The sequence below is a fragment of the Symphalangus syndactylus genome, chromosome 4 (assembly GCF_028878055.3).
Source record: "Symphalangus syndactylus isolate Jambi chromosome 4, NHGRI_mSymSyn1-v2.1_pri, whole genome shotgun sequence".
Taxonomy (NCBI): Eukaryota; Metazoa; Chordata; class Mammalia; order Primates; family Hylobatidae; genus Symphalangus; species Symphalangus syndactylus.
This window is the reverse complement of record NC_072426.2, coordinates 126,859,961-126,874,449: the sequence shown is the minus strand read 5'-3', so window position 1 is coordinate 126,874,449 and position 14,489 is coordinate 126,859,961. Positions and strand designations below refer to the sequence as shown.

Here is a 14,489-nt window from a genome sequence, read left to right as displayed (position 1 = left end):
CGGCATAGTTTCCAGGAGTCCATCAACACCCACCCTGCAGGGAACGGGCGGCACATGGAAATGTCCAGCAGCTGCAAACACTGAATTCACCACAACCTCGCTGTCCCTACTAGGGTTGTAAGCATGGAGAATCTTTGCTGCAGGATGTCCCAGGAACCTAGGAGGAGAAACAAAGAGAAAAATCAATGTATTGTGTGGTTATAAATATTACCATACATATATATGTATTATTATATATATACACACATATTTTTAAACCCAGAAAGCTGTTGCTGTTCATCACAAAGTTAAATTATCCAATCGTGTTGGTAATAAAGCATTCAATTCACAAGTCAAAAGTCATACAACAAAAAACAACTTTATTTTATAAGGCTTAGACCAACCCACAGTAGCACTCCATTGGTTTCAGTGTTAGAAAAATTTAACCCATCTAGGCCATTAAAATGCTTGCAAAAACAAAACAAAACAAAACACATGTAGACGCTCACTGGCACTTCTCGGACCCGAGGCTCTAATTCAAATGAAAATATGTTTAGGTGAGAAACCGTACTCATAGAAAAACCCAATTTTGCTTAGGGTTATGTTTTCTGAGTAAGAGACTTTTTGGGGAGGTATTTTCAACTCACAAAGAGATGTTATTTTATTAGATCTTAGGAAAACTTAATTATGGCTAAAGGCCATTCTTTTGAGAAAACTGAAAATCCTGCAGCACTTTGCAGTAGAGGTTCTCATCCATTAAATTATGAGCCTTTCCAAAAACTCTGATGAAAGCTCTGGCTCCTCCCTCCACAAACATACACTTACAAAAAGTTTCATACACAGCTTCAAAACCTTCCACAAACCTCAGAGTAAGAATCCCTGCTCTGTGGCAAATACACTAATTCATGAAGGGCTTGATACTAATTCTTTTCGGCAGCACTCTCCACCTACAATGTCTTGGCTCTGATAAAGGAATTGCCAAGAGGAAAGGAGCTGGGCTCAGGCCCACCTACCTGGAGCCACCTACAACGCTCCCTCTAATCACTTAACTGATTCCTACTGCTCAAGACCAAATTCAGTCTCATTCAATTATGTTGCAATGAACAGAGAGCCAGCAAAAATTTCACTAGTCATTTCTTCAGTTTTAATAGCCTCAGTGGCAGAGAGAGCCAAATATACAGCTGTCATTCGAATGGCCTAGAAATAAAATTATATTCTAATTTAAGCTGAATGAATTATATCTATAATTGGAATAAAATTATAAAAATATCAGCATAATGAATGAATTAGGTAAAATTAGGTAAAATCTTTGATATTAAAAATGTATCCTTCAGGAAAAATGAAATGGATGTTGCTTCTCTTATATACAATGATTTCCAAAATACTATATTACTACCATCAAATCCTTGGAATTTTTCTTTTGGCTTTCACCCTCACTTTTAATCACTAGTCTTAACAAAAGGTTTAATATATCCAATGTGTATTTCAAAACATAGTTCTTCACATCCCATTACAAATAAAATACCACATCAATGTGATTAAAATCCTGATTTTTCAAAGTGTTCTTAAGTAATATCATTTTTTAAAAAAATGTTCAACACTACCATACACATAAAGGGTCACTTCAGAAAAGCCTTACCTCAGAGCAGTGGGCTCGTATCTGCCTTTCTTCCCACAATTAAAATTAAATAAATAAGGACTTCTGTGGTTTTTGGTTTTAAGTAAATAATATCAATCATCAAAGTTATTAATACTTATCCTTAAAGCTTTATATCCCATTTACATAATTGAAATACAAGGTTTCTAAGAATACAAATGTCTATCAGAGAAATACGTGAGAAAATAAGAATGCAAAACAGCAACGCTACAGAGCCAGTGACTGCACCACCAGAAATCTCTCCAGACCTAACAGAGAATGCCAGCTGAAGCCTAGTCACCACTGTGCTATTTTTATTCTATTTTTTAGATTCTATTTTTAAAACTGTTATGAGGATATAAATTTCCTTCACTAGTGACAACTGGAAGATACTCTGTTAATTTAACACTACAAAAGAATGATTAAAATCTCTAGGAATGATTAGCACTTTTTATCTTAGGACCAGCAGAATATTAACCCTTCACATAAGCCCTAAGAAGTAGGCAGAAGGCAACCAAGTAACAAGAGCCCGATTTTACAACCCCCCAGGAAAATCAAAGCTATGAAGAGGGTTGGGATTTGCTCAAGGCCAACAGCAAAATAAACCATAGCAAAAGCTGAACTGGGACAGTGAAGAAATCAGGAGGAGAACCCTCAGGCTAAAGTTTTACTCTAATGTCTATATATTAAACCATTTGTCAGACATAAGGTAAAACTCAACTAATCTTAAATGTGTTCTAATTTAGGCTAAAGTTTGTTCTGAGTTTTTTTTTTTTTTAACTTCAGCAAAATGACTAATTCTCATAATCATATTCCAGATCTCACTAACAAGAAAAATAGCATTATGAGAGCTCTTAGAAATCAGAAGATTTATTCTACGACTTCTAGTGAAATGACCTTGAACAAACTGCATTCCTTCTCAGCAACAAATGTATGAAAACATTTGTAGTACATGCTCAAACACAGAGATATTTGAAAACGATACACACAGACTCAGATAATGCCTGTCTTCACTGGACTGATATAAAATTCAAATGACAACGGACATGATTACACTTTGGGAACCATAAAGTATTATATAAATGTAACTAAGTCCTCCAAAGATGATTCATCTAAAAGTCAGAAATCCTTTCAAATCAAAGACTTTCAGCATTCTCTCAGCATGCGTCTAGCTATTAGGACCAGAGATTAATGTATATTGCTAATTAACAAAAGTGTATCATATACAGTCGGCTCTCCATATCTGCAGATTCAACCAACCTTGATTGAAAGTGTTTGAGGGAAAAATAAAAAAATAAATAACAATACCAAAAAAAAGAGATAACAGTATAACTATTTACACAGTATTTACACTGTATTAGTCATTATAAGTAAACTAGAGTTTTTTGTTTGTTTTTGTTTTTTTGAAACAGGGTCTCACTCTGTCATCCAGGCTGGAGTGCAGTGGCATTATCATAGCTCACAGTAACCTTGAACTCCTGGACTCAAGTGATCCTCCTGCTTCAGCCTCATGAGTAGCTGGAAGTACAGGTGTGCACCACCATGCTTAGCTAATTTTTATAAAAATTTTTATAGAGACAGGGTCTCACAGTGTTGCCCAGGCTGGTCTTGAACTCCTGGCCTCAAGTGATCCTTCTGCCTCAGTCTCCCAAAGTGCTGGGATTACAGGAATAAACCACCATGCCCGGCCTCTACAGATAATCTAAAGTATATGGGAAGTTGTATGTAAATACTATGCCAAGGACTTGAGCATCCTTAGCTTTTGGTATCCATGGGGGTCCTGGATCCAATGCCATGTGGATAACGAGGGACAACTGTAAACATACCCCCATGTGAATCGACTATAGGATTTTTTTACGTTACTGAAGAGTAAATATTTTAGACAGCCAGGATCCTATGAACTGGAATTATTATCCTAATAGCTATACTTACTGCTACTATTATTGTATCTACCAATCTATAACATATATTCTTTTAAAGTAGGTCCTGAATCAAAATTTCTTTTCACAATAAAGACTTTTTTTTTTTGAGACAGAGTCTCCCTCTGTCACCCAGGCTGGAACTCAGTGGCATGATGATCTTGGCTCACTGCAACCTCTGCCTCTCAGGCTCAAGCAACTCTTGTGCCTCAACCTCCCAAGTAACTGGGATTACAGATGCTCACCACCATGTCTGGCTAATTTTTGTATTTTTATTAGAGTCAGGGTTTTTGCCATGTTGGCCAGGCTGGTCTCGAACTCCTGAGCTCAAGTGATCCACCTACCCCGGGCTCCCAGAGTGCTGGGATTACAGGTGTGAGCCACTGCGCTCAGCCTCACAATAAAGATTTTTCACAAAAGTATAGCACCCTCTCAATTTAAAATCGATGAGGTTACGATAAATTCAGCTTATTTATATTATCAACTAAACTACTAAACATTCAGCTTCTATTAAACTTTCTTTACATAAGAGTAAAAATATAAAAAATCAAAAAAGCAGATACCTAGAATTTTATAAAGTCAGCAAACTCCCAGTTTTCTCTTCTTCCCTTTATAGAATCTTTTTCTAAAAAGCTTAACATGGTCCTTTTAAATTCCAAGTTCAGGCTGGGTGCAGTGGCTCATGCCTGTAATCCCAGCACTCTGGGAGGCCAAGGAGGGTGTATCACTTGAGGTCAGGAGTTTGAGACTAGCCTGGCCAACATGGCAAAACATTGTCTCTACTAAAAATACAAAAATTACAGGCATGGTAGAGGGCGCCCGTAGTCCCAGCTATTCAGGAGGCTGAGGCAGGAGAATCGTTTGAACCCAACAGGCGGAGGCTGCAGTGAGCCGAGACTGCACCCCTGCTCTCCAGCCTAGGTGACAGTGCAAGACTCCGTCTCAAAAACAAACAAACAAAAAAAAAAATTCCAAGTTCTTTCTCCTTCACTGCAGCTCTAACATTTTGATGATTAGAAAGGAATGTAAAGCAAGTAATCCAGATGCATAAATGCATAAAGGAGGGCACACCAGGAGCCCACCCTAACCCAGCCCAGATGCTCTCCTATGGCCATGGTTATTTCATTCACAAAACTTTGCTTGTCACTCAAAAGGCTCTTCATGAAATTGAAGTGTTGTTTGCCAGCCCTGGAAACAAGCAGCGCTTTTACCTCTCGCTGTTGAAACTACTAATTAGAAGTTCTATCTTTTCAATGCAGCTATATTCTGCAACCAGGAAGCTTAACACTTGAAGATTCAAACTTTATCACAGACAACAAGAGTCCTTATGTTGCCTTCTCTCCACAGTGTCACCTTCCTTAATTTTTCCAGGTTCCCAAGTTAGGCCCTCAACTGATACTCAGATCACACTGTCTTCGCCTTGCGGTTCTTTACAAGATACTGTAAAGTCATTACAGTTTATGCACTGCCTTCCCCATCTTGAGTCTCCAAAGTCTTAATCCTAACAACTGTACGCATGGTGCAATTTTGAATCCAGAAGGCACAGCAAGAAGTAAAACCAAGTGAGTAAATGAATCTAGTGTACAAAAATTCAGAGACCATTAATATTTAGAGTTTTTCATTATAAAATAACCAGATTTGTTTTGGGAAAAACAACATTGACTTCTTATTAAATTCCAATCACTATAAAATATTAAAAGGTATACTTATTAAAAATTAAAGAAGGCCAGGTGTGGTGGCTCACGCCTGTAATCCCAGCACTTTGGGAGGCCGAGGCGGGCGGATCACGAAGTCAGGAGATCAAGACCATCCTGGCGAACACACTGAAACCCCGTCTCTACTAAAAATACAAAAAATTAGCCGGGCGTGGTGGCGGGTGCCTGTAGTCCCAGCTACTCGGGAGGCTGAGGCAGGAGAATGGTGTAAACCTGGAAGGCAGAGCCTGCAGTGAGCAGAGATCACGCCACTGCACTCCAGCCTGATGGACAGAGCAAGACTCTGTCTCAAAAAAAAAAAAAAAAAAAAAATTAAAGAAAGGGCTGAAACAATTCTTGTACTCTCCTTTTCACAAAAATATTTCTCTTAAGTCCCAGGATCAATATCCCTTCATATTATCAATATACCTAAAATTTAACATTGTACATATATGTAAAAAAATCCTGAAAATAAACAGTATCAATAAAATGAGTTTTAATTATAAAGAAAAGATACTTACTGTATTCCAAAATCTAAAACTGATGGCTGAAAATGTAAGCCTTTTCCACTAAATAGTTTGTCCGAGAAGCTAAAAAAAGAAAAGAGAGATTGATTTTGTTGTAGTTTTAACATTTAAATGCTGAGATATAATGTACTTAGACTAATGACTCTCAATGCATGACACATAATTTTACTCCCTTATAGATTTTAAATGATAAAATTGAACTATTAGAAGTCTGGTATAATTCTAGAGTTGTAAACCTTAAGATAATTTAAGATTATGGTTAGCAGAACTTCATATCAAATGTACAGATTTTTTAAGCATTCAGACAGAAATAGAGATGGATTTAATTTGTAATAGCCTTCATTTCTCGGTGAATTTGAATGACATGGCTATTTTCATAAACCCTAAATCAGGAAATGACATACAAGTAAAGTTGGCCTGGGGGAGGGGACTGTGGCCTCTGACTTTGTTAAGACTTCTTATAACAAGGCAAGGACAGTGTCGCATAGCTGGTGAGGCTGCAACCATCACAAGCCTGATAACAATCATACAGAATCTCACATGGCAGGTCACATTTCAGTTATTAATCATCACTATGATTTCATTTTCCTTCACAGTCAAAAGGCACAAATCAATATAGCAGAAAAACATATCAAAACATTTTTAAAAACATGTAAAAGAAAACCATAATAAAGATACATGACATATAAACATACTTAAAAACATAAAATACAAAATATACATATGAGTATCAAAAAACTGTCAACTTCTATATGACATTTTAAAAGCCGTATTAATCTAAAGAGGTTTAACTGAAGAAGCTCCTAAAGGTAACACGAACAACTGTTTTCAAAGACTGGAACAAGCTTTCCAAAATAGAATGTTTTTGGCCAGAGGCGGTGGCTCATGCCTGTAATTCCAGCACTTTGAGGCCAAGGCAGGCAGATCACTTGAGTCCAGGAGTTTGAGAGCAGCCTGGACAACACAGTGAGACCCTATGTCTACTAAAAAATTTTAAAAATTAGCCAGGCATGGTGGCATGCGCCTGTAGTCCCAGCTACTCTGGAGGCTGAGGCAGGAGGATTGCTTGAGCCCAGGAGTTTGAGCTTGCAATAAGCTAGGATAGTATCACTGCACTCCAGACTGGGTGACAGAGCAAGGCCATTTTTGAGACCTGACTCAAAAATAAATAAGTAAATAGAATTTTCCCATTTTCTCCTCCCACCCAGCAGCCATCAACCAAGCTGGTTCAAAGGCTGGTCCAGGAGTGGAAATTTGACTTTTAAACCTGCTGGCCAATAGGCTTTGTGACCTTTCAGCAACTCTCTCTCCAAGGACCCATTTTTCTTGAAGGTACAAACAATGCAGAGACCCGAGAACCCTTCCAAAGTCTCACAGGAAGAATCTAGTTGCAATCTTTTCTTCCTCCCTTCACTTTCTGCCTTTATCTAAGCTTCTCCTTCTCTATCCTCTCTCCATTATAGTCTGTACCCCCTTTATTCTATCTCCAGCACCAGCTGTATTAATAATAAAGCGATGCCGCCAGACGCGGTGGCTCACGCCTGTAATCCCAGCACTTTGGGAGGCTGAGGCGGGCGTATCACAAGGTCAGGAGATCAAGACCATCCTGGCTAACACAGTGAAACCTCGTCTCTACTAAAAATACAAAAATTATCCAGGCGTGTTGGTGGGCACCTGTAGTCCCAGCTACTCGGGAGGCTGAGGCAGGAGAATAGCATGAACCCAGGACGCAGAGCTTGCAGTGAGCCAAGATCGCGCCACTGCACTCCATCCAGCCTTGGCGACAGAGCGAGACTCCGTCTCAAAAAATAAAAAAATAAATAAAGTGATGCCTTGGGCTCCATCTGCCTAATTCTTGTCAATCTCTTCACTTGTTTTGAACACGGTCAGAGAAGAGGTATGCTATTTACTCAAACCCTAAAAGGCCAGCACTAATTCTACAACTGGCTTGCGGAGAAGTTGCCTCCGGTAATGATGTGAAGAACCACAGGTGGTAACGAAGGTGAAGAGGTGCCCACAGCAGGTCCACCACAGGGACCCCACTCCAGACAGAGCTGGCCAGGCTCAGTATTTCAGAAGCAGAAAAAAAAAAAAAAACTGGCAACTTCATGTACCAAAAATAATCTTGAGAAAAGTCAGGCTACTGCATAGGATAAAGTAATTAATGACAGTCTTCTTCCTGTCTTGTGCACTGAAAAGTGAATTTGCCAACAGATTTTACACAACTTCCACATGAACAGATGAGGTTTGGAGGATTTAAGTAATTCACCCAAGGTCACATAGCTACTAAAAGGCAGAGCCCAAATTCCAATCCAGATCTGTGGAAGTAGGAAACATGAGCCCTGTGTCAAGTCCAGGCATTGTATGACTTATCCAAGGAACCGGTGCAGTCTGGCCTGCTGATGAGGGCTTGGGAAGCAGAGCACTCCAGGCCCATGGCCATCACCTTCCAGCCCTGAGAGTATCAGTCACTTAACCGCTCTCAAGTCCTAACCTTATTCTCTGTAAAATGGAAACGATCTACCCCATAGTTATCATGAGAATAAAATGAAATAACAGGATGAGATAAAATGATGTGCCAGATATGAAGCAAAGGCTTCATTAAGGTCAATAAATATTAGCTCATATTACTAAGAGGATGACCCTCATCTAATAAGAAAAGCAAAGAGAACAAATGGAGAAGCTGATTGAGCTTAAACTCAACATCGACCTCTGGAATTAAAAGTCCCAAACGGGATGGTAATAATTAGCTCTGAATATTATAGAATAAATGAAATATAAACTTGGGCTGTCTCATATTCTGATAGAGGTTTTTAAATTCCACAATTAGAAAGTTTTACAGGCCGGGCGCGGTGGCTCACGCTTGTAATCCCAGCACTTTGGGAGGCCGAGGCGGGCGGATCACGAGGTCAGGAGATCAAGACCACGGTGAAACCCCGTCTCTACTAAAAATACAAAAAAAAATTAGCCGGGCATGGTGGCGGGCGCCTGTAGTCCCAGCTACTCGGAGAGGCTGAGGCAGGAGAATGGCGTGAACCCGGGAGGCGGAGCTTGCAGTGAGCCGAGATGGTGCCACTGCACTCCAGCCTGGGTGACAGAGCAAGACTCTGTCTCAAAAAAAAAAAAAAAAAAAAAAGAAAGTTTTACATACCCAGTAAAAATCAGACATTTAGGGCCAAACCTAGAGTAATATGGTAGAAATAGCCAGAGTGTCTCTAACTTCAAAGAAAACTCTATTTTGATCCCAAATAGAGAAATAAAACCATGCCAATTTTTTTTTCTCTAACAGTCATAAAATAAGTTATTTTTCTCATTGGCTGATTTCAGCTTAATTGATTTTACAGCTTGAAAAATACTATATTAAGTTATAAGGAGTTTTAACGTCAGTATATAAATTTAAAAGCGCTTACAGGTAAAACTATTTCAGACATAGGTAATGATCTGGAGAGTACTTACACATGCATATGTTTCAAATATTTGTTTGTTTTTTGAGACAGAGTTTCACTCTTGTTGCCCAGGCTGGAGTGCAATGGCGTGATCTCGGCTCACTGCAACCTCCACCTCCCGGGTTCAAATGATTCCCCTGCCTCAGCCCCACAAGTAGCTGGGTTTACAGGCATGCGCCATTAGGTCTAGCTAATTTTGTATTTTTAACAGAGATGGGGTTTCTCCGTGTTGGTCAGGCTGGTCTCAAACTCCCAACCTCAGGTGATCTGCCCACCTCGGCCTCCCAGAGTGCTGGGATTACAGGCATGAGCCACTGCGCCTGGCTCAAATATTTGTTAAAAAACTGGGGGAGTGTGGGAGAGAACAAACTGCTAAAATTTAGTCAGCTACAGACATGAACAATTATCCTCAAATATCAGTGCCAAGAAATTATATCCTGTTTGAAATGCCAAAGTTCACTTCAAAGAAATAACTTAAATCTCAAGAACTATAGCAATAAAAGATAAAATTTCCTTTTTCCTCCTTTCTTGCAAAAGTCAGCATTTCACATTTCACCCTTCTCATGTTTCACCCTTAGTAATAATGATTCATTTATGTCAAAGACCACCTGGCCTCTTTTACTCTTAGGAGTCCCCACAACTTGGCACCAAATAATTACATGTATCTTGTAGAAATCAATTATAAATTTATGCTACATATTTCTAATTTTCACCCCTTCTCCATCTGTAAGATAATTGTTAAAAAAAAAAAAAAAAAAAAAAGCTCCTAGTTAAGAGAAAAATGGACCGGGTGCAGTGGCTCACACCTGTAATCCCAGTACTTTAAGAGGACAGGGTGGGAGGATTGCTCAAGTCTAGGAGTTCGAGACCAGCCTGGGCAATACGGTGAGACCTCATCTCTATTACTATATATATAATATATATATTAGCTGGGCTCAGTGGCACACGCTGGTAGTCCCGACTACTGGGGAGGCTGAGGTGGAAGATCCCTTGAGCCCTGGAGTTCAAAGCTGCAGGGAGCAATGACCACACCTCTGCACTCCAGCCTCGGCAACACATAAAAGGGGCCATTTTGCTTCTATAACAGGAGAAAGGCACGAGGATAAGAAATAAAGGCAAGAGCCATCTGCAGTGTCTGAGCTCTTGTTGATACAGATCCTGTTCCACACACTCTTAGTCCTTATTTTAAAGACCGTCTGCAAAGAGCTGAGCTTTCTCAGCAGCAGGACCTGTAGACAAGGATTTCCACATGTCTTATTTTGAAAAAACATTGATCTTTGCCTAAGATTTTACCTGGCCTTTTTTATCTTTTAAAAGAAAACAATCTTTTTAAAAACTTTGGCCACATTTTTTTCTACAGACATACAACAAAGAAACAGTTTGGGCCTGGCACGGTAGCTCATGCCTGTAATCCCAGCACTTTGGGAGGCCGAGGTGGGCGGATCACGAGGTCAGGAGATCGAGACCATCCTGGCTAACACGGTGAAACCCCGTCTCTACTAAAAATACAAAAAATTAGCTGGGCGTGGTGGCGGGCGCCTGTAGTCCCACTCAGGAGGCTGAGGCAGGAGAATGGCGTGAATCCGGGAGGCAGAGCTTTCAGTGAGTCAAGATCGCACCACTGCACTCCAGCCTGGGCAATAGAGCGAGACTCTGTCTCAAAAAAAAAAAAAAAAAGAAAGAAAAAGAAACGGTTTGAAAAAGTGGCTGATACAAGAGAAATTTCACTGGAAATTAGAAGATGCTGGGTCAGGTCCTAGTGTGACGTGAACACCAATGTGACACAGGGATTCAGTTTCTTCTTCAGCAAAATGAGCAAGCTGCATTGGATGACTCCAAGATCCTTCAAAAGCATGTAGATGGCCAGATTTCTTACTCCTAGGAAAATTAAATCTGTCTGCTGATATCAGACACACTTTAAAAAATGAGTCCAGTAACTTAGACATGGAAATGAGTTGGCTGTAACCAACTGTTCCAGCTGTTCACAAATGTTATCCAACCAAAACACGTCATTTCAAAGACAAAGCTCCATCTCCCCAGAGTGAGAGGCAGGGCCAGAGACTGCTGACCCCACCTCAAAGCTCTTGGCAATTTAATAAGGCTCAGCTGCACGGAGGCAGGTGGTCAGCTCCAGGAAGATGCTCCCCTCAGGCTTACCATCCAGGAGGCTGGACTGCCTCATATGCCCATGATCAAAACCCAGAGATCAGGAGAGTCCAAAAACAGAAGAGGGAAAACCCACCTGAGAAACTCAGCAAAGCCTTTAGAGAATGGGGCTATCTGAGTGGGCCTCAATGAGCAGCTACCATGGAGGGACACTGAACAGAGGCTGCTTCCAGTAAGGCCAATGGCAGGAGTGAAGATAGCGTGGACCACCTTGGAGAACTGAGCACAGAAAGTGCACTCGCAAGCTGACCTGCTGGCTCTGGGGGTTGAGTGAGGAGAGTGAGGCAGGGAAGCCGGTGTGAGGGATAAGGGAAGAGGGCCAGCCCAAGGCAGAGGGCAGCCTGGGCCCCACAGCAGCTACCCAGGAAGGCTTTGCTGGCCCCATGAGGAGGGAAGCGAGGGAAACTCAGCAGACACTTCCCCAGGTGACGTGCTGTGGATGTGTGCTGGCCTTATTCCTAAGGGTTTACTCAGCTCCTGGAGAACACCACAGTTTTTCAGAAGAGGGCCTGTCCTTTCGAACAACTGAAAAATAGCTTCACCTCCTAACAGGGATCTGAGACACAACAGTGAGCACCTACAGCGAGGACTGAACTGTCTGGGTTTCCATATTCCTCAGTGAACTGGGTTTCATCCATCTCTTGATGCCCCCACATCTAGCTAGCTGTCTTTGAGATGCAAACTCTTCCAACACCTGAAAGGACAGCGGGTGTTTGAAAAACAAAAACCTTATGGCCACAGCAACAATGGCTTTAGCCGCTGGATGTCGGCAAAAGGTTGCATGGACAAGCAGAAAGGTTTCCCATCCATTTCACAAACCCCCTCTGCCTCAAGAAAGGTTAACTAAGTAGACCACAGTAACCAGAATAATGTTATTGTGTCAAGACTCTGAAGTGCTCAAGGAATGACATGTTATGCTAATGAGACACTTATTGGGCTGTTCTCATTATTCAAAGAAATGAGAGATCCCACAGCTGGAAATGCTGGAAGAGACCTGGAGACTCCATAACGGCAGAGATCCCTGCATTAATCTCCTTGGTCCTTTTCTTCTAAACAGTGTGTCTAATGGGATACTTAGTCAACCACCATCTTCCTCTGAGCAGGAGACAGGTATTTCTAAGACTCAGCTGCTACCTCCTGGGACCTTAGAGGAATTCAGTAGTTTTCCATTATGCAGCTGGACTTCAAATCGATCCCTGCACAGATATAAAAAGTCCCAGCCTGGGGGGTGTCTATACCGATGCATGCCAACAATCAGATTGGTTACTCCAGGCGGCGGCCTTCCCCAGGCTCTCACTGCCTGGAAACGCCTATGAACTGAGGCAAGGCACTGAGCTTCAGGGCCTTGCTTGAAAAACAAATGGCCTAAGCTGCACAATGTATTAAATGAGTTACATAACTACATGGTTATAAAATTCTACATCATGATCTTAGTACAAGTCGTTTTTCCTGTTTTTATTTTTAATTTAAAAAATACTTCTCCCCAGAAGTTTACTGATAGGAAAAAAAACATAAAAGACACAGGCATTGCTACTTAAGTTGGAACTGCCATTCTTACCGGTCAATTAACTACTTGCAAAGAACCATTTAACAATGGAGGCAGAAACCAGTATTTTTCTCCATTAAAATCCCACCAATGAGAAAAAGTTTTTTGGTAGGACATGATTTTCCCAGTTTCTTTCACTGTAGAAAGCTTCAGGCTTCAAGGTCAAAGCAATTATTAAACCAAAAGAGAGGAATCAAAAAGTCCTTGGAGCAATACCAAGAGTGGTCTGTTGGAGGCGCTCTCGCTAATAACAGGACCTGGGGATGTACAGCAGCCCAGCGTGTTGATGGCCGGCCTTCCTAAGACAGCGACAAAAGTCATCCACACTAATCTGTCCCTCACATTGCTGATGACCTATGCATCCACACTATCCAAGGAGACGTTGCGTCTGTCAGACTAACCCCACAGTTGCTCTTTCTGGATGCATCCCAGGCTCACAGCCCGCTGTCCTGCCCTCTCCAGGATTTCCATCTCCCTCCCAGCTCTGTCTCCTCCACTTACTTACATGAAAAGAATCATGCCCTGCTCACTTAAGATCCTTCTCCACCTTCCCTAGCCGCTTCAAGCCCTCTTCTTCCCTTCGAAGCCAAACCACAGGTGATCTAACAATGACAGCAAGTAAATTTATTGAGTACTTGCAGTATACCAGATGCTGTGCCAAGCACTTTATTATATATAATCCTAAGAACCCTGTGTGGATACCAATTACCATCCATCCCATTTTCACACACAAAGATGCTTTGGGGATTTAAACAACTTGCCGAAGTGCACTTAGCTGTGGGGTGGCTGAATGGGAATGTGATCGTGCATTCACAGCCCCTTCACTACTCTGCCTCCACCTGACTGCTCTCTGGCTCCAGCCCTCTCTGCAACAACGCGGCCCTTGCTGAGGTCATAAATGATCACAGCCTGCGCAATCAAGTACCGAGCTGACTTGGCCTCTCCACTGGCTACCTACCCTCTCTTGAATGGCTCTCCCTGGGTTTCCAGGAAACCTCCACCTCCTACCTCTGTGGCTGCTCCTTCTCCCTTTCAAACTCCTCTTCCTCTGCCTATCTCTTCCATGCTGTCATTTCCAAAGCTCTTCCTCTACTCTTTTCTCACTCTAGCCTATTGCACCCATCCAGTGGGTTTGCCTATCACCCACAGATTAACGCTTCCTTCACTGACATTTGTGATTTCTGTAGCTGTTCAGCATCTTCCTTTACTGCATTGGTACATTTCCCACAGTCATCCCTCCTGGATTTGGAAAGGGCCAGAAACTAGTTTTACTTAGCCCCACTAACAGCTGGGGTGCTAGCCCATGACCCAGACTTCTCCAGATTTACCCGCCTGAGGCAGGGCCTCCGCAAGCTGATGCCACAAGGAAGCAAAGAAGTTGAAGAATTTGTCCTGGGGGACCACAGCAGTACTGCAGCAGGGTAAGTGATGGGGTGGGGTTCTCAGCAGTCTATTTCCATGGAATACTTTTTGGCTGTGGCTCTAGCTGCTAATTCCTCTTTTTGCTGGCTTGTTTTCTGGGCCTGGTTCTTTGGTCTTCCTAGAGATTCTGTCAGCTGCCCAACATCTTTTCAAT

The 14,489-nt window shown here is 41.7% G+C and overlaps 1 protein-coding gene across 9 annotated transcripts in view; it reads right to left on the bottom strand.

Annotated features, from left to right (window-relative positions):
* The window catches only part of TMEM131L (transmembrane 131 like), a 171,502-nt gene that overhangs the window by 81,434 nt on the left and 75,579 nt on the right, over nucleotides 1-14,489 (bottom strand). For all 9 annotated transcript variants that reach the window (XM_055276159.2, XM_063638290.1, XM_055276164.2 and 6 more), the window contains 2 exons: nucleotides 5,750-5,818; nucleotides 34-157 (listed from right to left, as the gene is read on the bottom strand). In XM_055276159.2, coding sequence (XP_055132134.1) covers nucleotides 34-157; nucleotides 5,750-5,818 — 193 coding nt within the window. The remainder of the gene's footprint in view (nucleotides 1-33; nucleotides 158-5,749; nucleotides 5,819-14,489) is intronic.